This window comes from Phoenix dactylifera, chromosome 11 (assembly GCF_009389715.1).
Source record: "Phoenix dactylifera cultivar Barhee BC4 chromosome 11, palm_55x_up_171113_PBpolish2nd_filt_p, whole genome shotgun sequence".
NCBI lineage: Eukaryota > Viridiplantae > Streptophyta > Magnoliopsida > Arecales > Arecaceae > Phoenix > Phoenix dactylifera.
The window spans coordinates 18429394-18454212 of record NC_052402.1 but is presented as its reverse complement, the minus strand read 5'-3'; the positions used below and the strand labels follow the sequence as shown (position 1 = coordinate 18454212).

General features: G+C 38.8%; 1 protein-coding gene and 1 pseudogene across 1 annotated transcript; one reads left to right on the top strand and one right to left on the bottom strand.

Moving 5' to 3' along the window:
- Window positions 1-295: 295 nt before the first annotated feature.
- Window positions 296-22110, bottom strand: LOC103700041 (annotated as a pseudogene).
- On the top strand, window positions 16533-20107 carry LOC120103904. The gene is made up of 2 exons (XM_039131817.1): window positions 16533-17868; window positions 17959-20107. Exons 1-2 carry the CDS (start codon window positions 16999-17001, stop codon window positions 19027-19029), a joined length of 1941 nt encoding a protein of 646 aa, XP_038987745.1. The 5' UTR covers window positions 16533-16998; the 3' UTR covers window positions 19030-20107.
- Window positions 22111-24819: the final 2709 nt, after the last annotated feature.

Below are 24819 nucleotides of genomic sequence, written 5' to 3'. Positions count from 1 at the left end.
CAGGACCCTAGATTGTTGACTTCTATTTACCTCACAAAAATTAATGGTTCTTTGGTAATAAATATGATAAAAAAACAATCTTCTAGAATTCATGAACCATCATATTAACATACAATAAGTAAATTATATTCTTCTGCTAGGATAATGAGTGACGCCTCTTTAATGCATGGCTTGTTATTAAAATTTCTATAGCAATATAGAAGTTGAATAAACAACATCAATACAAGGATGATTATGAATGGGTGATATGGTAGTTTGATAAAAGGAGAAAAACAATCAGCTTAGAAGTTTCATAGACAAAGGAAGATTCAATATCTTTTGTTTCATGGAAGAAAACCAATTTTTAAAACATCCATATCTAAAAGGCTCAAAGCCTTTCACCGATAATGCATCTTTGTTTCAGACTTCCGATGCTACAGTATGTTAAAGAAACATCAAATAAGAATTTAAATATAAAAATGCTGAATAAACTAGAAAATATCATTTGGTGACAATGAATCCACTGCAGAACCTACAAAAGATGGAAAGTTCGGTAACTAGAATGCATGCAAAACCTGCATGGTATAACAAGAACATATTGACAAAAAAATGCTTTGAAAGAAAAAGGGCTTATATTAGACCAAGGTTTTAAAAAACAGCTGCAATGTGCACGTGGTCAAAATAATGCATGGTGCATATGCAGTATGTTGGTGCATTTGCACTTTGTATTTAGAACCAGATAAAGTTCATATATAAGACAAAAATAAGTAAACAAGAAAGAAATACAAGAAATCAGGAAGCAAAAGAAAATCCATTTTAGTATAATCTTAAATATTAACATAAAAAGTAACAATATATCCTATGAATTATGCTCAACTTCAGGTTCACTAATGCAGCAAAAGAAAAAAAATATAATTATCAAATGATGAACAATCAAAAATCAAGCAAAAAGAATGCATGATTTAAATGATAAGGAAGCCAGGTTTTCTTGATCTTCTTTTTTTTTTGGATGTGACCTATCAAACAAGAAGCAATTGTCATTACAATTCAAACGAATTTGAGCTTCATATGCAAGTTATTCTGGTCTACATAGGCTCCTAATGGCTCAATATGCGGCCAAATGCCACTGTAGTCTAGTCATCAGGCCTTATCTGCATATGCAAATGCATATGTACCTGCACTGGACTGCATTTTAAACAATAATTAGAGCATGAAGTGATCAGTGGGCATGATGAGTGTTTACTTACAGGTGCACATTGTTAGCTTGAGGTAGCCCATAGTAATATGTCTATAATCTTCAGTTGAGAGAGAATTTGCACAAAAGAGTGTCAATATCTCAATCTTCTCTCTTCCCTTCAAAATGCCTATCCTTGATGATGCATGCATTTGAGCTAGAAAAATGTTTCTTCACAACCTTTTTCCATATTGTTTTCCTTTACATTACTTTTATGGACATGGATCCAAAAACCCTGTGCCTAGTTTTGGAGTCATCTAAAATAATTTTGTTTGCTCAGGAGTGGCTGTTAATGAGTTCTCTACAATAAGTGCAGTCTAAACAAGAACCCTCAAACAACTATTTGTTGGTTTTTCAATATTTTGAGGACATAATAACCACAAATCTCCTCATCCACCAACATATTTTGAATGTTGTTCAATGTTAATCAAATGCTGATAGACTATCAAGCGTGCAAGGTGCTACCTTAACAATTTGGTGGATGTTTAAGAAGGTGGCATGGCACTAATTTTTCGGAAATACAGGATAGATTTTAAAAAAGTCATCCCATGAACTTTTACTAGTGTTGTGTGGAAGGCTTATCAAGCACAAGACCCAGCCGACTGCAAATACTTCGAAGAAGATAAAAACATGATTCATTGTTACCTTGCTCTCATAAGAAAAGATGTCCATTAGATAACAATGTAACAATACTAGCATCCCATCCTAGCATTGATGTTAAAGAAAATGGCTTCATGAAAATGATACAGACGTGAGGAATGACAAAGGCACATTTGTTATGCCGGCTTAGAAAATTAAAGACTATGAGCAAAGCAGACGATAAAGCACTCAAGAAACACTTAACCAAGCATCCAAGCTTTCCTAAAATGAGATTAAAATAGATGACAGGTGAAGCACCAAAATATTTGGGCAACTGAGACTGAAGTACCTGTGAAAACATTTATTAGTCAGAATAAGGTTTTACGGTACTAGGGATCAACATCCAAACATAAGCTCAATTCACACCTCTATGGCATTTTTTTATAATACCATATTATCTATATCCAACTGCTACTAACTGTAATAAATGTGATGAGTGCCACAATAATAATCTCCTAAGAAAGAGATGTAGGAAAAACTGACCTGTAGCAGACAATGAGATGCCATCCTCCATCTTCCAGATTTCACCAAGAGGGACATCTTGTTTAAGCTGGATCAAATATCACACATAATGATGTTGTTGAGAAATCATAAAATGAGACGAGGGAAGAAATTCCCATGCATTACAGATGCAGCACCTTGCAGTGAAACTAAATCATAAAAAATTAAAAATAGTACCTTATCCAAGATAAATCCAATCTGGTTTCGAAAGCTCTTTGCTCTCATTTGATCAGAGCCCCGCAAGATGCAGAAGCCCAAATTTAGAATTTTTTCAATATCACCCCTGGAGTCAAGAGATTCACATGTTCTTATAAGCTTGGCCACATGTGATATAAGGTTGGTTTTATTGTCACAATGCCTGCAATAATATTCGACATCCAAACCAATAGCTCCTCCAACAGTCCCGCCCATGTAAGAACGAAGGGCACATTCAATATGTGCAACATGCCCACAGATAAGATTTTCATCCACAGTTGCCTCACATCTAATAAAGTTATAACCTCCAAATGCCCAATCAAAAGTTTTGCGGCACAGAATACAACAGCAGTCATGACAGAAACCATCTTCACTACAGCAGATATCACAATCCTTGGCCGGCAATCTGCAGCTTCCTACTTTCTCTTGGAGGCTTTACAACCCCCCATCCCTAGTGCTGATTCAGATCCAGAAAATTCATTAACATCTAAACTATTGGGAGATGCATACATATATACGTTTTTCTCAATACCTGCAAAATGTGAACAAATAAATGCAAGTATCACAATAAGTGGATGAATATAATTATCTAGAACTGTAATTTTTGAAAAAATATAAATAATAATTTAAATTTGAATCTATTACATCTAAAATGAAGTGAATTAACATAGAAGAACGGAATACAGAATGGGGTTATGAACCCAGAAAGGCAGAAGCAGTCAACTTGGAATCTACAATAGAGTTTGCAATTCTTGCTTCCATTTGTCCAGGGTGGCAATATAATAATTTAAAGTATTCTTTTTCTGAGGAAAAAGAATAACAATTAAAGTAGTTGGTGCACAGACGTGTGCCTGGGAATCTAGTGATAACAAGCATTAGCTTGCCCAAAATGAAAGGCAAGAAAGAAAAAATGAAAAAAAAAAAATTTGACCAAAACAACATATTAAACTTGACCAAGATACTCTTCTTTTCCTGTAGATCTGCTGAATTTTGAATGCTTCAACAGTTGTACTTGTACAATCAATTAATGAACAATTAATCAACTTGTGGTCGAGAGTTCTCCCAGACTGATGATCAATGGTTAAAAAAAGATCCAACTGCAATACGAAGATTGATTTTTAATGCTAAATCAAGACAATAATGAGACAAGGTTTTTATGGTTGTCAAAACTTACTATAGAGGATGATATTATGGTATCTGAACAGAGAACTGTTAAGGAAACTAGTTAATAGCATGCAAATAGGTAATGGCTGATGTTGCACCATCTTCTACATCATTGTGACACCATCACAGCCCCCAGAAAATAATAGTTTAAAAGGTTTGCCAAACCCGGCTGAACCGGACGGTTCGGCCCGTACCGAGCCGACCCGGTGGGAGACCGGGTTGGTTCACCTCTTTTTTTTGGAGCTGGCTCTGAACTTGCCGAAACCAATTCCAAAATTGCCGAAACTGGTTCTGAACCGATAGGAACCGGCCGGAACAGGCCGGAACCAGTCGCAAACTACCCGGACTCGGTCCGAACCGGCCAGTTCCATGCGGAACTAGTGAGGAACAGTTTGCACCGAGTCGAACCGGTTTCGAACCAGGCTCCCTCCTCTTTCTTTTGTTTTAAAGACTGATTAAGAAGGCCCGAGAAGTTTCTCAAGCCTTCTCAACCTATCCGAATACTCCCCCTTTTCCCATAGCGAAATAAATGCTGACTCAGCATGATCGAAGGAGGATCCAATCTAAAATAAGATACTCTTCCTCTCTCCTATCTCATTTTCTCTCTTTTTTTCTGGATGCCAAAAAATACCTTAAATTTGCAACATAAGAGAAGATCATACCAAAATTTTTGATTTTGGCTTGATTTTATGATATGTTGTAGATCTATGAATAATCTATACGATGACATAAAAATTTTTAATTTTCAGATTATATAAAATTTTAAAAAATTAAAACTATATTATAAAATTAAAAAAAAAATCAAAAAAAATTGTAAAATCAGAAGTGTATTTAGGGGCATGCAAACTACTCTCCAGCTAAATTTGACGTCCATTTATTCAAATTTTGATATGATTATACGTATAGTGGCCTAGGCCTAACTTTGGTAAAAATTGGAAAATAAATAGCCTTTGATGCATGGGCCTAAAAAAATATATGTAGCATCCATTGTAGGGTTCTACATGGATCTGAGCTCAAATTATTTTTTTTAATATTTATATTTAAATATTATTTTTAAATTTAAAAATAATTAAAAATATATAATTAATACCAAAAATTATGAAAAATTAGCAGTACGTAATACATATTTTAGAAGTATTTTTCGAAGTAGAAAACATATTTTCTGAATTTATTGTATTTAAACATATTTTTAATTTAAAATTTATTAAAAATATATAAATAAATAAATAATAGAAAATTAATATTATGTATTAGATAAATCAGATGTATTTTCCAAAGTAAAAAATATTATCTTAATCGTCACAAAATTTTGTTATTTTTAAATAATTGATAAACTGATGTATTTGATAAATCTGCAAGAATGAAACCATCAAGAAAAAAGAAGTTACAGCGTGATATTGATTGGGATCATTGGCAAATGCTCTCGGGTTGGCACCATTGAAAGTGCAACTGGTGCAACATAGAGTTCAAGAAAGGAGGGGTAATCAGGTTGAAGCAGCACTTAGCTGGCGGTTACCTCGACGTATTTATGTACCAGAAATGCCCACAGGAGGTTCGACAACTAATGAAGAAACACTTCGCTGATTTCAAAGTAGCGAAGAAAAAAATTTTCAAGAAGAAGACGGAGGTGGCTGCCGAGCGGCAGAGCCACCTACCTATCACTCTAGCAAGTCGGAGGAGGCGTCCGCTCCAGACGACGAAGAGGCATAGATTTAGACGGTCATTCAGGCAAGCCTGGATGATCAGTGGCTGCAGGATGAGGTGGCCAAGCATAGGGCTCCATTTGGGCACTCATACTACAAGTCGAGCTCCAATTCTATGAGCAACAGGGCAGATCCAGAGTTCAAAAGAATCTTCTTAGTTAGGGAGGCCGTCAGCAGAGGCGGTAGCCGTATTGCATCTATGCTGAAAACTTTTGATAGCAGAAAAAAAGTCCTCCAGGGAGATTCCACCAAAAGTCATCATCCATGATTTAAATCTATATGCCTTCCCCAGCAAGGATTCGAAGCAACAAAAGATTGATACAATGCTAAAGAAGGATAAGAAGAAGGATATGTAGCGAGCTATTGGATCTTGGTTCTACTTCAGTCACATCCCAGCAAATGTGGCAAACAATATGTAGGTCTGTCATTTTCTCCATACAGGTAGCCAATCCCGGTGTAGATCCTCTAAAATCGAAAAACATCTACAGTGAGTTTTTTGGACAATAAGAAACTAGAGAAGTGGCATGCCTCATACAAGAGCAAATGGTCCACATATGGACTGATGATGATGTGTGATGGTGGGACTGTCCAACCAGGCAGAGCATTATCAAATTTTTGACATAGTGTAATACGAAGACTTTCTTCCATAAGTTGGTTGATGCTTTCGATCAAGTGCACGACGCCACGAACATCCTCAGATTAATGGAGGAAGTGATTGATTAGGTAGGAGAGGAGAATATCGTGCAAGTCAATACTGATAATAGGCCACAATATAGGCCATCGAGGAGAACTTGATGGAGCGGTGACCGCATGTTTTCTGGACTCCATGTGCTGCACATTATAACGACCTCATGTTAATGGATATTGCGGAAATTCATAGGGTGCAGCAGATAATGGAGACATCCTAAATCATCACCAGATATTTTTATAACCATACATGGGTCCTTTCACTGATAAGAAAGTATGCAAGGGGAGAGATATTGAGACCAAAAGTCATGCGGTTTGCTACCAACTACGTTGCACTTTATAGCATTCTTGAGAAAAAGCAGCTCTATGTTAGATGTTTGTCAGTCTCGAATGACAAAAAAGTAGATATGCGAGGATCGACACTAAAGAGAGCATTGTCGAGGACTTGGTAACGAGGCAGATATTCTAGCAGCAGGCCACTACGATAGTGAAGGCTATCAGACCATTATATGAAGTGCTTCGAGCCATGGACAGCGAGAGATACCCCTAAATGGGCTTCTTGTATCATATGATAGAGAGGGCAAAGATTCAGATCAAGAAGGCAAATCCGACATATGCCGAGGAGCATGGTCGGCGGAACTGTTCCGAACCGTCCAATTAGGGGCATTTCGAGCCGTACTTGTGGCGGAACGAGATAGTTCTGGTAACGAAACCGAGACCGACGATGGAGGGGGAGAAGAGAAAAGAGGAAAAGAGAGAGCGCGAGAGAGAGGAAAAGGGAGAGAAAGGAAGAGAAGCCGACCGAGGCTGGCCAACCGAAGCCGAGGAGCCGCCGCACGGAGGAGGGGCTCCGCCTCCAATCCCCTTTTATTAAAAAAATTAAGTAAAGTCGGCAATGTATTTATCGACTTTTATTTAAAATTCGCAAAAATAAAAGGAGCCCCCTCCGAGTCTCTATTTCGAACGAAACAAAGGACCAGAGGTGGAGCCCCTCCTCCGCGACTTTCCAACCTCCGCCTCCTCCGCGCGGCGGCTCTCCGACCTCCGTCTTCTCCACACGGCGGCTCTCTGGCCCTCTATTGGCTCTCTGTCGGCCTCCCCCTTCTTTCTCTCTTTTCCTCTCTCCCATTCTTTCTCTCCCCCGCCTCTTCAACTATGTCGATACAAGGGCGGCATAGCATGACATGGGACCATACTGATCCGTACCGCCGGACAATCAGTCCGGAGCCCGGTACCAACATAGCAGACGTTGCCCAGGAGTGCATCGACATCATTGAGCGGCGATGGGACTACCAGATAGGTAGGAACTTGCATTTAACAGATAAGCAAGAACATTGAAAATAAGACTACTTCTGTACTTATACAATTTTACTACGACAATTACGAACTCTATTTGCAACATACTACCTGAACTCGAGATTTCAAAACACCGTACCTAAAATCAATATTAATGACAAACTTCTGGCCGCTCTGTATAATGTGATTTACAAGATGGAGCCTGATCTAGAAGTCATAGCCCCATATCTAGAAAAGATAAGTTAACTTAAGTGATATGTGTGAGTAACTGGTATCTTCAATTATTAACATATTGCAACACGGTTCTTTTTTCACAGACCAAAGTATTTAAAGAGGGCACTGAGAGCTTTGGAGTCTCATCAATTGTCATAAATAAGAAAAGTATGAATCCATGTATATTACACATCAACGATAATTATTACCTATCGTTAGATGGTTACTAATATGATACTATATTATATATAATTTTTTTAATATTTTTGCAGCTAAATGGTGAATTTATTTGATTTGTCCATGAGAAATCTTAAGCGGCTAGCTATCCAAATCTTCTTCTAGAGGGTCTTCTTGAGTGGCTGTGAGCACAGCTAGTCCACCTTTGCCCTCATCCACAGCAAGTAAAGAAATCATCTAACACAAAAGCGTCTCAAATCTCAATGACCTTGTATATGTTCGCTAAAATCTGAAGCTGAGGTTGAAGTGCATTTAGGAGGAACTGGAGCTAAAGTACATAGATCTGATCCATAATATTTTGGTTGATGATAAGGCACCTACATCCCCATGAAGAGTGTGGAGAAAGAACCAGTTCACTCATATTCAGAGATCAGGAGCCGCAGTGATGGTAGTTCTGGTGGTCATGGATCTATCGGCCAAGGAGGAAGTGGACATGAGACTGCCATTTATGAGACACAGTCGTAGGATGTTCTTCGATTCACCGATGAGTCCCAGTTTATACATGCTACACAAGATAGGGACCAAGGTGCACGATCTGGTAGAGCCTGTGAGGATACGATTGCATATAGGAGACAAACTTCTCAAGGTCAATCAGAAGAATATGATACAGTTGCAGATAACCTCGCACGTGGAGTAGGATTCATAGACGTATCAGATTTTGAGTCGTATACTAGATCCTATTACCTGCAGCCATGGTCTGCCGTACCGGTCCGGCCTGGGCCGGTATGTACCGGTCCGGCCTGAAATCCGGTACCGGTAGCTTATCGTTGGAGAACTGGTACGGACCAGTACAGACCGATACGTGGGTCATGACGGTTTTGGCAAGGTCTTGAATGGATGGTACCTATAACCAGACCCAACTGTTGCAGTACTTTAGAGGAAAGAGAAAATTCTTCTCTTTTGAAAGGCTGCTACTTCAGCTAGAGATCGGTATGGGACCGGTACGTACCGGTCCAGGCCGCCACCGGTACGCCGACCGGTACCGGTACAGCGGACCTTGCCCGCAGCCATATGTAGCCTATGACTCATACAGATATAGATATGATGCGTTTGAGGCATTATCTTTCGATGGCTACTATCCTACACAGCTCAGAGCATCTAATGGGTCAGATTTTGCTGCCGGCATATTCGGATGGCCTCTCCACAGTTGTATTAGCAAACAGATGACACCTCTCAGAGCTAAAGCTTCAGTAAGAGATCTGAGAGTGCTTATAACCCAGAGCACGTTCTTTATGGGAGGAACATACAAGACTACAACGTTGCTTAGTTAGAGAAATAGGCTGATATGCCTCCTGACTATGCTAATAATCCGAATATCTGCGAGAGGCATCGCCACTCGACGAGATTTTAAATATCGGCATGTATGTTGTACTTTAAATATATGTAATTGATTGTATTATTTTATATTTTTTACCTTACTAGTTGATTTTAGGATATTTCATATGGATTTTTGTAGCATGCAACATCTCACTAATTATTTTATGTTTTGTATCACTTTAAAACAACAAGATGCATCATTTATGTTATACTGGGATCATAAAAATATTAAAAAACATCAAATTATACCTAAAATTGTTGAAAAAGTTGAAAAAAAGTTATTACCACTTAATCAAACTTGAAAAACTTAAAAAAACTTGGGCATGCCGATTGTACTGTATGTCTATACCGACTCGCTTGCCGACTGGTACGGATCTCGGTACTGGTTCGGCGGACCTTGGTTTAAACCAATACATGGGTTGCAAGGCATTATCTAATACACAATTCTATGATTTGCATGTTGCAAGCCAGCTGGCCAAGTATTTCCAATTTGAATGACTGCTAATTATGGCAGGATATCAATTCCGATGGGCAAGAAAACTAGAGTAAAGTAGTAAACACTAGTAATACTTAAGACATTCAGATAAAATGAGTAATACCACTTGAGTTTCAAGAAAAGAATGATCACAGAGGAAGCATGAATCAACCTCTTTGAAAACCATATCAACAACTTGACATACAAAGACTGCAAAATGGTTTCATATAACTTATTGCATAATAAAGAGATTCAGAGGTAAAGCTCAGCCAATGTTAAAATAGGCTACTCTTATGGTTCACAATACAAAGCCATGATGTAAAAATATTGTTTTCCTACAAACGGATAGCTATCCTACAAGAAAAAAAAAGCTAGAAGCATGTCTGAGTTACCCAAGGTCGGCGGAACCAGTACCGGGCACCGTACTGGTTCTCCAGCAGCACGAGTCGGTACGGGCCGTGCCAAGCTTGTACGACGGAGGAGACGGCACACGAACCGTGGGAGAGAGGAAAAGAGAGAGAGAAGGGGCAGAGAGGGAGGGAAAGGGAGGGAGGCCGGCGGAGGCCGCGGCCGGTTCCCCTGTTTCGAACAAAACAAGGGTCCGACCGCGAACTTGCCGACTTTACTTAAAAATCGCAAATTTTTTAAGCTGCAGCCGAACCCCTATTTCGTTCGAAACAAGAAAACCGGCTGCGGCCTCATTCCCGCGTTCTTCACCAGCCTCCCACCCTCTCCCTGTCCCGCCCCCTCTCAATTATCTATTTGTTCATGCATGCACATGGGTGCTTGCAGACCGATGCGATCACATACAAGGGCTTCACAACATCAAAAGATTATTGTCTAATTACATGCCTAATTAAGAACCCCCAAGAATGCAAAGTGTTAAAGTTTCCAGTGACCAATTGTCACGTACAGGTGCATGTATCAAGATGCATAACATTGACTTTCACTTGAACATCATTCTTCTTCTTTCTTCTTGTTTTTTCTTTTGGCTTGATGGAGAAGGAATGCTTCAATTATCATCTGTTTGCTGCCATCCTCATTCGCAAGTGGGATGACAAGGGAAAACATAGGTGATTTATTAAACAATCTCAAGGACAGGTAATAATGTCAGAAGAAGTGCTTGAAAAGCACACATTTACTAAAATGTTCTACGAATGGTACAATACAGATTCAGTTAACCAAGTGTCAATGTGAGCACTAAATCAAGTTGAATGCAAATTTAACAAAACAGACTACAAACCTAAAACCAAGTCCCCTAACAAAATTAATGCAACAGAATGGATTTAGAGTGGTGTAAAAGATAACAATAGAAGAAGACAGGTATTATACGAAGTTGAACCTTTTCTTGGGGTGTGACCATCACAAGGAACCTTCCAAATAAAAGAGGAAAAGAAGGAATCAACATCCTTGTCAGGAAATTCCTTCCGAATATATTCTTCAAGTGATGATCTGCTTGGAAATCCCAACTTGTTACCAGTAGCTTTTGGAAAATGAGCAGGGGGGTAAAGATATCTATCAATCCAGTGGCCAGAAGCAGTCTTTCTATTCCCTACTTTCCACCGCCATTTGTCTCCTGGATGGGGCCAATCTTCAGGAGCATAAGGCAAACCTTCACCAGATGAACCACCTGCAACAGGTGTGGCAACTAGGCACTTTTCATTTGAAGATGGAGTCCGACAATTACTCCCTTCTGATAGATCAACCTCCATGGATTTGTTTCCTCTGGTGATTAACTGATACTAGTGACCCATAAAGCATTCAGTTAGTTCCCCAGCTTAGATAACTGATACAATTTCTGCATTCTAATATCATACATTTTCAGCAACTAGTCATTTGCATACTTTTGATTTGTCAAAGATGTTCAACAAATAATTGGCAGCCATTAAGCAAATTGTTTGAAAGAAATGGGACTTGAGGAGCACAAAATTATTAGCAATTCTAAAATCTTTGGAAGAAAAGAGAGCTTTAATATTTCAAAACAGCAGTAAAGAAGGGAAGAATTATTTTGCATTAAATTGCTTTAATGTTCCTAACTTTTATGATTCATCTTATCCTACAAAAAACACAATTCCAGCTTGTTTGCAGGATTCTCTATATTTATAACCACATACATATTCCTAAAATGGCATCAGTGATATTATAGAATAACCCCCAGAATTGAAACTGGGCTGGGACTCTCCACAAATACTATCACTGATCTTGATATAGATATTAAAAAACCAAGCAAACTGCTTCTAAACCATAAATCAGATCAAAACATTTAACTGTGTTATTAAATTGTCTATCAGGGGAATGATTAATGTGTAACTAGAAAATATCAACCCCTTGATTTTTTTCGCTAATAGGTGTTTATGTTTTCAATTATGTTAATAGTATGGATTTCCAGTTTAGATTTTTCATCACTGATTTTGAATATTAGGAGTCTCAATTCTACAGACATATAACCAATAATGGGCCTTTAAATTGAGGATCCACACCATTGATCATGATCTAAAGTATTTAAAAGGCCTAAAACATGATAATACACACACACACACACACACACACACACACACACACACATATATATATATATATATGAGAGCATATGTATGTATGTGTGCACTTATATATTTTTAGATATTCTTAATATGCACCAAGTGGACCCAAAATGGATGATAAAGAGTAAGTGTGCTAAAATATATTGGAGGATGTAAATTGGAAAGAAAAACATTATTTTTTACTAAGCATCTTAAATTACGTATAAGCCTCTTTTTCAAAAAAAAAAAAGTGTAAACCAAAATTCAATTATCGAAAAGCTTTGTGACCATAAATCTGATCCCACTATTAAAATTGATAGTTTCAGGACCACTTATGCATAAGTGGGAAGTATTCAAAAACATTGATCTTAAAAATTGAAACTTTGAACTTTTGGTCACTAGGCATTTTAGGTGTCCTAGGTCGTTTTATTTTGAAGATGCAAATCATGTGTTGATCATCAATTCAAGATCTTGACATCCTACATGTACAAATCAGTTGAACAACATCCTCCAAAACAGAGTTGTGAAGTTAGAGGTTGGAGGGTTAATATTTTATGCCAATGTATAAGAATAACAAATTCAACCTTAAACCAAAATTCTGAGTGATTTAACTTAATTATCACCTCCAACAATTCTCAAACCAAACAATTTTGGACTAGGCACCCCAGTTAAAACCTTCTGATGGATGCTCAAATGACACAACCTTCATATTTTCTTAAAACAAATAAATTAAAGGAAAAGAGGATAAACAAAAAGAAGATAGAAAGGAAAAAGAAAAAGAAAGAGCAAAACCACTCCTCTCCTCCCCCATGCTTCCTACCCATCTTCTTCATTGCGCCACTACCATGGATGAACTTAAGATCGATTCTTCAGTGACAATGCCATGGAATTGGTCTCTGGAAGACTAGCTCAACATCAACCACTCCCGGCACTTGCCACCACATGCCAGCTATGGCCTTATCTGAAATTTTGCAAGTATTTCAAGTTTTTTACAAGGATCATTTATTATCATTTTGATACAAAGTATATATAACAACTCAGTGTAGTTATTTCAAAAGTTCGAGATTGATTCAAGCCAACCATCGATGATGAAAGTGAAAAAAGAAAAATGGTTTTTTGCATAGATACCCTTCTAAATATTGGATTTTGTATGGATACCCTTCCAAAATTGATATGTGTATGTATATCCTCATAAAACACTGTTATTGTATAAATGCCCTAATCTAACGGTTGTTCTAACACCATTAAAAAAAATTATATTTATATTAATAAAAAATAAAATAAAATGTTGAAACGACGTTATTATCCCCGTCTTCTCCCCTCTGCTATTGGGATCGCGATCGCGATCCCTCGGGCAATCGTGATCGCGATCCCACGGCCGATCCCACGGTTGATCTGCCTCACGATCCCGCGATGCCACGATCCCACGATCCCGATGGCGATCACGATCTGAAGCCGCGAGCGGGATCGCGTTCGCGATCTTCTTCTCCACAGCGATCGCGATCTTCTTCTTCTCCACGTTATTATCTATTTCCCTTTTTTTTGTTTCCAGTTGGTTCTAAATAGGGAAAGCAGTTGCAATCGCCATCTTCTTCTCCACAGCGATCTTTTTTGAAGTTCTTCTTTGTTTTGGATCTGTAAGGATTATCTATTTCTATTTTTTTGTTTCCAGTTGGTTCTAAATAGGGAAAGCAGTCAGGATCGCCATCTTCTTCTCCACAACGATCTTTTTTGAAGTCCTTCTTTGTTCTAAATAGGGATAGCAGTCGGGATCGCCATCTTCTTCTAAATAGGGAAAGCAGTCGTGATCTATTTCCCTTTATTTTGTTTCCAGTTGGTTCTAAATACGGAAAGCAGTCTTCAAAATCCCAAGGGTGTTTTCTCCCTCTCACCCTTTGATTCTTGAGATTTCTACTTTGCCGATTAGTAGATTCTCTTCTTTTTGCTCTGATTCAGCAAAAGGGTGCAGTACAACAATATCAAAAGTTTGGCTCTAGGTACATCAATCTGCCCTTATTTACTTATTCTTATTTTGCCCTGCCTCTTTTTAATGATCCAACTAGGGTTAAACTGTTGCGAATTGTGTTCTAAATCCAATCAATTGCTGATTGTAAATGTATTTGAATCAAATATAAATAACATGGTATTTATTCATCACCAGAATATCTTCACAAACTCCGATGTGATGAAGTCCTTAGGACTGCTTTGTGTAATGAAATATGATTTTGTCACACAGGTCCTTAAATATTCATGACCGTATGATATACTATTAATAGGACGATAGTATTATCGGGCGTAGGTCATTGTGTATCATATTTGTTGGTTGTCTTCCAAACCAAAGAGTATAGAGATACTAGTATGGTATACAGGTGAATGGTAGTGTACGTTCACTGAACATGACCAATTGACGGACTCTCTCTTGTCAAGAGTTGTTTCGAGTGGATATGGGTATATGTATCCTTTAGACCTGAGATTGCAACCGGTGGCTTGCAAGCAACTCACCGTACTTTGGTGCCGGACTACCTGGATTTCTAATCCAGTGACGGAAGATTTCTGGGTCCAGTCAAGTACTTGTGGTAGTCAGTTGCAGATCAAGATGGGATTGACTTCCCTTAGAAATAAGGGTGAATGCCTTGTGTTTTCAATTAAGTAGTACCCTGGCCAGGGAAAGTCAAATTACTATCACTTGACTTATTGAATTGAAACATATTTCCGGATGGATCGTTTCAGGGTAGACAGACTCTGAACCCACCCTGGGCATTTTCTGGTCAAGAGGATAAATTATGCAGTAACCATAGTCCATAGGTTCTAGAATGTTGCTTTGCATCTATTCGGCCTATCCGGTCGTCGGGTCCCATTGCTAGATGGTTACTTCGATTAGTGCAGAAAGTGTTCTTGTACTACCGGCTTAGGTTCGAACCTGTGAGGTCATACGCTTAGAAGTTTCTGGATTGATCAAATGGCTGATTGACGATTGAGAATCGTCTAGAGGTAAAATAGTCAATGTGATTGACTGATTGCCCTAAGCAATTGTTGCTTGAAGAAGTTAATTGGTGATTGGATCACTGATTAGACTCAATTTGATTGAGTAATAGAGATTGGGCTTGACCAAATTCAAATATGATTTGAAATTGGTAAAACCGTAATTGACACCAAAATTGGTTTGGTGAAAATGTCTAATTTGCCCCCAACCAAATCAGATTTAGCTTGAGTCAAATTGGATTAAAATCAATTATGATCCTAGTATGATTAGGACTCCCTTCCCTTTGTGGGACCCACATACTGTATGTGGGACCCACGTCCTGCATTTATGGGATCCACATACTGTATGTGGGATCCACATCCCGGCCACCTCACCCCTTTGCATGCGTGACACGTGGGGGAGAAGGACACCTCTTTTGCTTGCATGTGTGACATGTAGCGGGCCTGGACACCTCACACTCCTCTGATGTCATCCATGACCTCACCTGCCTCATGAGGTCATCCATGACATCGCCCTCCAGGCCACCTCACCTCTTTGCATGCGTGACACGTGGCGGAGCAGGACACCTCTTTTCCTTGCATATGTGACATGTGTCCTGGCAGGACATCTCATAGGGACACCTCACCCTCTTCTTAGCCTATAAATAGGCCACCCCTCTTCCTTCTTCTTAAGATGAAGAGCACCAGAGAAAGAGAGTAAGAGGAGAGAGAAGCTCTGAAGGTGAAAGCCCAAGAAGGTGTTCTTGAGCTATGAAGGTCCATCTTCTTCCTTCTTCTCCCTTTCAGCCAACCTTCTGCCTCCCTGCGAGCTAGCACTCCCCGGAAAGCTGATCATTCCGGAGCTTCGCGTGGACGAGTCATCGAGGCTGGACGCTTGTGCGGCTGCAAAGCATCCTTGAAGGAACCTCCTTCTAAAGGTAAGAGATATGATCTCTTTTACGGTTGAGATATGATCTCAATCTTCAAATCACAAGAAGTTGTGATTTATGCATATTTATTTGAATCACACAATCCTCGGGATCTGAGGGCTTTGTGATATTTGGTGTCAAAGCAAAGGATTAGTGGAGACTATCCGATTTCCGAAAACTCTCACGCGTGATCGTGTGACGAAGCGTGGCTCTCCACCCGGGGGCTCATATGATGAGTGTTTTGATAGGCACGCACGGGTGTCACCCTATGTGTTGGGACTGAGCCCGCGCCACATGTGATGTGCAGTTGAAGATTGTCTTCGACTGGTACCAAAGTCAAAATATCTAAAATATCAAGTATGTTTTGGGTTAAAATGTTTAACCCGTTCTTTCCGCATAAAAATTTTCTAAAATTCATGCTTAGCCCTCTGCACGCACACCATCATAAACTGATGGATATTTTATGACGAATCTGGCCCAGGTTGATATGATACTTGGTGGGATACATAGAAGCTCAGTTATGTAATTGTAATACTGGTTTGTTAGTAACAAGTTCTTTGTGGCAATGAGTTCAACATAAATGTGAAATCAAAACAGTATCATGATTTATTTGTTGAAGCTCAACCTTGATATTGTAATGCTGATTGCAAGTGTTAGAAGAACAATAATAATTATTGTAGCTGATTTTATTTCATTCCTATTTCTCACTGTGAACCTATATTGAAGTTCTATTTTTTTAGTTTCTAAACACATACCTATATACTTTATTTGATGGTAAGAAAGGTGAAGTATCACCCATTTTTTAATACCGAAATATAGTATGGCTATGATGTTTATATACTATTCCTTTTTTTCTTTTATTTTGTTAGCATAGGTTTGGTTGATAAGCACTCTCTCTTACAATTTATATCGTGCATATTTATTTATTCAATGTAAAAGTTTTTAAATGGAGCAACAACTATTCAAATTGAAGGTGAAATTTGGAGGATATTTTAAGAAGATTAAAAGTTCTACAGGAATGAAGTACTACTTTGAGAGACAAAAGAGTTGGTTAGTTGATGTTGACTGTTATTGCTACAAGGACCTCTATGATGATATAGTGCATACCTTTAATTTGAAGCTTGAAGAGACCATAAAGATTTGGCCTGTGATTAGAGATTTAACGCCTAAGTCTTATATGATATTAGACACAGATCAGAAATTGATGAGTTTGTTTGAGGAGTATAAGGATTTGAAAGAGTGCTTCTTATTTGTCACAAAAGAGGCCAATATTATACAACTTTCTCAATCAACACTAGACAGCCAAGATCAAATTGAAACATGTAGAAGTACTGCAACTGCAATAGAAGAGATTCGAGTGGATGAAGTAAGAGAGAACCAAAGGCACAACGATAGTGAGCATCTAGCTACAATAGGCATTGATATCTTAGCTACTGCTATTGAAAATAATGACTATATTGGGGTAAATGATGAAACTTTATTTCAAGAGGAGCAGGAAACAGATACTGAAATTTATAGTTCTGAGAGTAGCTATCACAGTATTTATAATAGTGATTCTGACGATGATGATGAAAATATCATAGACCACGGGGGAGAGACATATGAGATGGATATTGAGAATCCTACCATGGCCGTAGGGGCAAAATATACAAGTCGAGAACAGTTCAAGGTTGCACTGAGTCAGTATGCTATATTGAATGAATTTGCCGTAAGAATTCTCAAAAGTGAGCCCGGTAGAATGACAGTGAGTTGCAAAGATGAAGCTTGTAATTGGAGGCTTCATGCTTCATTATTATGCGATGGTCATACATTTCAGGTATTATGGTTGAAATATGTTAGCTTTTCATTACAGTGCTTATGAAAAAATATTGCATGTATTAATATATTGTTTTGTTTGTATGTGCAGGTTAAAAAATTAAAGGAACCTCATACGTGCTCATCTATAAACAAATGTGGCAACAAGATGGCTACACAATTTTGGATATGTGATAAGATCATTGGTTGGCTACGAAAAGAGGGTAACCTGTCGCCTATTGAGCTAAGAAGGAAATTGTTGCAATTCCATCATCTTGAGCTTCCATACCACAGAGTTTGGCGAGGAAAGGAGCTTGCCATGTCTATGATTCATGGTAATTGGGCAGATTCTTTTGAGAGAATGGAGGATTTCAAGGAGGAGCTTTTGAGAAGAAACCCGGATAGTGTAGTAAAGCTAAAGTTAGATATGGTTGGTGATAAGCATTACTTCCATCACTTCTTTATTTGTCTACGTGCTTGCAGTACGGGCTTTTTAGCTGGTTGTAGGCCTTTTATAGGCCTAGATGGTCGCCACTTAAAGGGGAAGTACAGGGGTGTGATGATGGCTGCTACATCACTTGATGGAAATAATGGTTTGTTTTCAGTTGCTTTTGGTGTTGCAGAATCTGAAAATAGTGATAGTTGGACTTGGTTTTTAGAGGCACTTAAAGAATCAATTCAAACTCCAGAAGGTCTAGTACTTGTATCAGATCGACAAAAGGGATTGGAAAAAGCAGTACAACATATATACCCCCAAGCAGAACATAGAAAATTCATGAGACACTTGTACAAAAACTTTCAAACAAAATTTTCAGGATACTGGCTTAAAATTAAGTTATGGGGAGCTGCAAGGGCATACACAAAAGTCCAACATGACGATATCATCAATCAAATTAAGGAGGCTAGCTTGGAGGCATTCAAGTATCTTAGTGCTGAAAATATTGGTTTATGGAGTAGATCTCAATTTGGCATCACAGCTAAGTGCTCCTATATAACAAACAACCTTTCGGAGTTATTCAATGCTTGGATTTCTGAGGCCAGACATAGGCCAGTTCTTGATTTATTAGATGTTGTAAGACAAAAAATTATGGTGAAAATGGAAGGAAGAAGGAGAATGGTTGCCCGCTGGAAAGAAAATTTAGTTCCTGTGGTAATGAAGTATGTAAGAGACATCAGCCTTTAGCTAGGTGATTATAATGTTTATAGAACCAATGATTACAGAGCAGAAGTAATTGAGACTAATGGAAGGCATGAAGTAATTCTAAATGAACAAAGGTGTTCTTGTCGTTTGTGGAAGGTGTCAGGCATTCCTTGTGTGCATACTGCAGCTTTTATTTGTAGTATGAGATGTGCAAATTTAGAAAATTATGTCTCGGAGTCCTTCACCATTGCCAAGTATAAGATTGCCTATGCATTAGAAATTGGACCATTACTTGACAAGGCCCAATGGATAAAAGTTGATATTGGATACAAGGTATTGCCTCCTAAGCTCAGTCTACGACCTCCAGAAAGGCCTAAAAAGAAGAGAATTAGGGGTACAGATGAGAATACATCGAAGAAGATGCACAAATGTAAGCATTGCGGTGAGCTTGGGCATCATGCAAAGACTTGCAAAAATCTAATAATGGAGGAATCTCAAGCTTTAATATCCTCTTCTTCTGCACCGAAGAAGCTTGAGAGGTAACATATAGCACTACTCTAACTTAATGATGTTTGTCCTTTATCACTTGCTTATCATTGAAATATTGCAAGCCTAAGAAAAATGGTTCAAGAGGAAGAGTGTCAATTACAGGAGGCACACATGCAATGTATATAGCACCAAGAGGAAAAAAAACAAAGGACGACCCCGCAAGCAAGCTAAGCGAATGGAAACTTTAGTTGGAGAAGATAATGCCTACCCACAATCTTGATTGGTATATAATTGGATATATTTATCCCAACTTTTGCACCTTATTTGCTTTCAAGTTATTTGGATCACTTTAGCGTTATTACTAAACATAATTTATTAGTTGATATAGAGTTAATTCTCACACTTATTCTTTTTCATTTTTTTGCAAATTGCAGATTTGATCGCATGTTTTGCTGGAGTAGTGGAGATTATGTTGGAGATTAACATCTCCACAACCTATCTTATTAAATATTTTTTTCAGCCAACATCTCATGAACAAAAGAATGTAATTTATCAAGATTCCCATGTTACACATAATCCTTTCATTCTTTATCTCTGGTTTCTCACAAATAGTGCAACATTCTTTTGTTAATGATGTTTGTCTCGTTTTGTGGTGATCTACACTATATTCTAGTTCACGAGGTCGGGTGTCATATGCCAGCAATGCCATTTCCATCAAAGCATTGAAACAGAGAACCATTTGTAGGTTTCATTCTATGACCAAATCAAGGTGTCAATTCAGAATGGAAGCCCAAAACAAGATGAACTGTACCAAATCCGAATCATCATAGGCATCCTACTGAAAAAGCAAAAATCAACAAAGAGCATCGGACAAAAGAGTAACAGATTTCCTAGTGCTAGTTACCTGATTTCTCCCAACCACATGGCGATGGGATTAGGTTTGCTATATATATTTATATGTCAAGTACCCAACTTCCATTCATGCAACTTCTACATTAATTAATTTGCTGGCTTTCTCCAATCCCACATTGAAGAGGTCTGAAGTCTCGACCATTTTACATCTTTTGACAAGTGACGATGCACCGAGAGAGGTTAACCGGCCTCTTCACTGTGGTACTATAGAGATGCACATGCAATAAGTGAAACCTAGAAGTTATTCAATCAAATTCTAAAAGCTATGATATTGACTAATAAATACAGAATTCTGAAGGTTATCACATTAATTAATGTATCTAAATTCTTTCCATCTACTAGGATTCTTTATGTGCATATATACCCTTCTAAATATCCAAAATTGTATGAATATCCTTGTAAAGTTGTTATTTGCTTGTATACCCTTATAAATGTTTCTATTTGCACGTCTATCCATTAAAGGTATTTTAGTCATTTTAATTTGAAATCGTTAAGTTTTTAACGGCGTTAGATGGCATGGGTACATATGCAAAAATAAGAATAAAAAAAGGGTAGAATAACAAAATAAGTGTTTTATGAGGGTATACATGCAAATATCAATTTTGGGAGGGTATTCATGCAAAATTCGATATTTAGAAGGGTATTCATGCAAAAAACCCAAAAAAAAAATCTCCATCCATCAACATCAAACTTTACGAGCAATTAGTAGGATACCAACTATAAAAGGAAGGGGTGGCCTAGTGCACGAGGCTCCTACCATTGCAGGATCGGGGGAGGTTCAGAGATGCACTCAATCTTACAGCCTAGCTTACACCACATGTAGATAGGTTGTTTCCATATTTCAAACCAGTGATATCCAGATCACAACGGAGCAACCTTACCATTGCACCAAGACTATCCTCTTGAATACCAACTAAAGATAAAAAATATTAAACCACTAATTTATAAAATCAGTGATAGATATTGGACTTCAAAGAACTATGCTAGGACAGCGGACAAGGTTTTTATAGCATGTTGGCTGATATCTTAGCAGCAATTTGCATGGAGGATGGGCTTGCTTAGGCTGTTGTCTGACACCTTAGCAACCCATCCCTTGGTGGGGGCTAGGTGGGATTTGATCCTGAGAGAAAAACAAGTTACCGGAGTGGGGGGAAATTTTGATGATTGAAACGTCAACTAATGGAAGTATTTCTTACCCAAACAAAAAACCAGTGTAGAATCTACACATGGTACGTCAAAAAGTATGATACATTGAAAAAATAGGTACCTAAGCTTTCATCTTGCACCGAATTAAACAAAAAAGAAAAAGAAAAAATGCAAGAAAACAAGTTTCAACCAGAAGAAATTCCCATTTAAATCAAATAATACATGACATCAAACAGCTTCCAACTGACACCATGATTCCCTTGCATACAGTAATCTGAATCGAGATATTAGAGAAGAAAGAATCCGAATCAAACCTTGAGAGAACTAGGGTTTTTAGAAAAATCACGCATTGTTTTATGCAGAAAAAAACATTCATTTTTTGTGGAATTCTACCAATCTTTCATCTCATTATCAAAGTACAGAAAGGAGAAAAAAAAAGTGGGAGAGAAGGATTACCGGAGCGAATTAGGGTCGGCCGTCAGACAGAAGCGAAGGGGGGATTCGATTTCGATCGCCCCCTTTCGTATCTGAAACCAAAAAGGGAGAGCGAGATGAACGAGGGGGGAAGAACTGTTGCTTTTGGCCGTGGCCTTTTCGAACACCAAACCTCTAGTTCCCAAAATGCCCTCGGTGCCCGAAAAGATTTGCTGTCACCGTTACAGGTAGCAGATGCAGCTGTCTGGCTCGTGTCCAGATTCGGTGGACAGCTCGGCCCGCCGAATCAATGCAGGATCCGCCCAAATGCCACGTAGAAACTTTGACATGTCACAGGGAGGCCAGCGTTTCATGTTTTACACGCACCGGCCGGTTAGACAAGTCTGGCTGGCTCCATATTTATTCTAGGGGTAGCAAATGTTTCAAAAACTTGAGTCGTATCCATTTATTTAATAGCTCAAAAATCTAGATCCGTACTTGACAATCTTATTAAACAGATAATTTAATCTGATCTACCATAAATTTAATTAAATTAAATAAATTAAACAGCTAAACATTTTCATCCCTATTTATTAAACAAATAAAAAATAAAGTAAAAAAAATAAACTGCTATGGGCCACATTGGGCCCGATTCTATCCCAGCTAAAACAGATGGAGGCCAACAATTCCAAGATCCAATGGCTGGGAGTGGGAGATGAGATCCAACGGCTCTTTCCCTCTTTCCCTCCCCCATCTCTCCCTCTCTTCCCTCGGCTGCCGAGCTGCTGAAGGTCTCCCTCCGGCCGTCGCCTCTCCAGCCGTCCCCTCAGATCTGAGCTTTTCGTGGGATTTGATGATGCCAGGAAAAGTGGAAGATCCGGGGACACCAGGCCTTTGATGATGCCGAGGAGGTCGGTGAAGAGGGATCTGACAACAACGACGGCGCTGCCGGCGTCGGGGTCAAAAGAGGGGGCCAAGAGTCGGAGGATTTCATCGAGATCCGGAGGGTCGTCGGAGGAGCGGAGGAGGGAGTGGTGGCCGCGAAGGGAGACGCGCGGGTCAACGGCCCAGGGCTTGCCGTGGTTGGGGTCGTGGGACCTTCCGACTTCCGAGGCGGGGCTTCCGGGAGGTGGGCGGCGGCCGGCGGCGGTGGACGAAGGGGGAGGCGGATGAAGTAGGAAAAGCGGCGTTTTGGAGGAGACAGGTGAGGTCTTACCAAAAAAAAATAAAGGAGAAAGGTGAGGGCCCGAGTGAGGGGAGAACGTGGAGGGGAGGGGAGGATGGGGAGGGGAGAACGGAGAGGGCCTTGGTGAGGAGAGACAGGTGAGGGGAGAACGGGGAGGGGAGGGGGTCGGGTGGGCAGCGTGGACTGTTTAAACAGGTCGGGTGGGCTGTTTAAATGGTTTAAACAGGTTACCTATTTATTAAACAGGTTAAATGGGTCAGGTCGGGTTACCTGTTTAATAAACAGGTCGGATACATGTTGTAATTTCTGACATGTTTAATAAACATGTCAAATTCAGGTTTATAATTTTTTGATCGGCTCTACATCCTGATCCGACCCGTTTATGCTCAACCCGACCCAATTACCACCCCTAGTCATGGTGTCAAAGGCCCATTGAGTGAATGTTGCAAGCTGGTAGAGGTGGAGCGGGAAACCACGTGGATGCTCGTGTCCAGATTTTGCCTAGTTCCAAGAATCTGTATATGATTCGTATTCAGACTGGTTAAATACTAGACACTTAGATACTATTCAAAGTTTTCAAATGTACCTTTTATTAATCATTAGAGAGTTGGACTCCAACAATGACTTTGATCCATTAAATTAGTTTTAAAGTGAGCTTTTTTAATAAATAGATTGGTTGAGAATCTAAGTATTAAAATAACTTCGTTAGGTATTACAATAATTTATTAAAAAAATTATAATGTTAAACTTGTATATGTGTTTTTTTTTCCATGAGCATCTCATATGCATATTGGAAGACCCCGTCAACTAATACCTTTAAAATTTTCTTTTATAAATGCTTATTGGAAGACTTCTAGCCCATACGTGCAATTAGACAAAATCACAAAATGAAGAAATTGGCTTCTAGATCTTAAACCTAGAGAGCCAGAAATATCTACCGAGAGCCATCTTGCTACCGGCTCCATAACCACCATCATGACCAAGTTCTAGAAGCTCAATCGTTCTATGGTCCACCGCATCTCTATGCTCAAATTACTCCACCCACCCTCTACTTTCAAAACCTATTTCTCTGAAAAGGAAAGTCCTCGTTTCGTTCGGCTTGGAAAGCCTCACTTCACTTCTTTTTTGAAGATAGATAATACTAGTATGTAACCTGTTCGATTCATAGGAATGGTTGTCTTAATCCTATGGTTCAAATCATCCAATCGTCTATGCCAGAATTCGATTCATAGGTATGGATGTCTTGATCCTATGGTACAAATCATCGAATCGACTATGCTAGAAAAGGTATGCTCATCAAAGGTGAGTGTACTTATTCTTAATCTTTTATCTAATTTGAACAAAAAATTAGCTAGGCTCGCTAAACGACACTTCATGTATACTTTCGGATTGCTCTCCTATAGCCCTACCTCCATTTGATTTGCTAGGTACTTGTGAAAGAGTTAAAATGCTCGGATCCATCTATTTATTAATACTATGTCTACATAGCAATGAAGGACTCCATATAAGCCAAAACTCTATTATATATATAATACATGCACACACACATATACTAGATGATAGATAATAGACTTGCTAGCTTAATAGCCCAGGGATGATGTTAACAGATTATATCAAAATTGACGTAATCAATAGATGCTCCATCATTAATACGGTCATCTACATGGTAAATGGAGAGCTCAGCA

Bases quoted from the DNA above. Each gene is read 5' to 3' on its own strand.
- LOC120103904 (XM_039131817.1), top strand. From the start codon at position 16,999: ATGGAGCAACAACTATTCAAATTGAAGGTGAAATTTGGAGGATATTTT. The intron at 17,869-17,958 runs GTATTATGGTTG...TTGTATGTGCAG, and splicing joins GCGATGGTCATACATTTCAG to GTTAAAAAATTAAAGGAACC.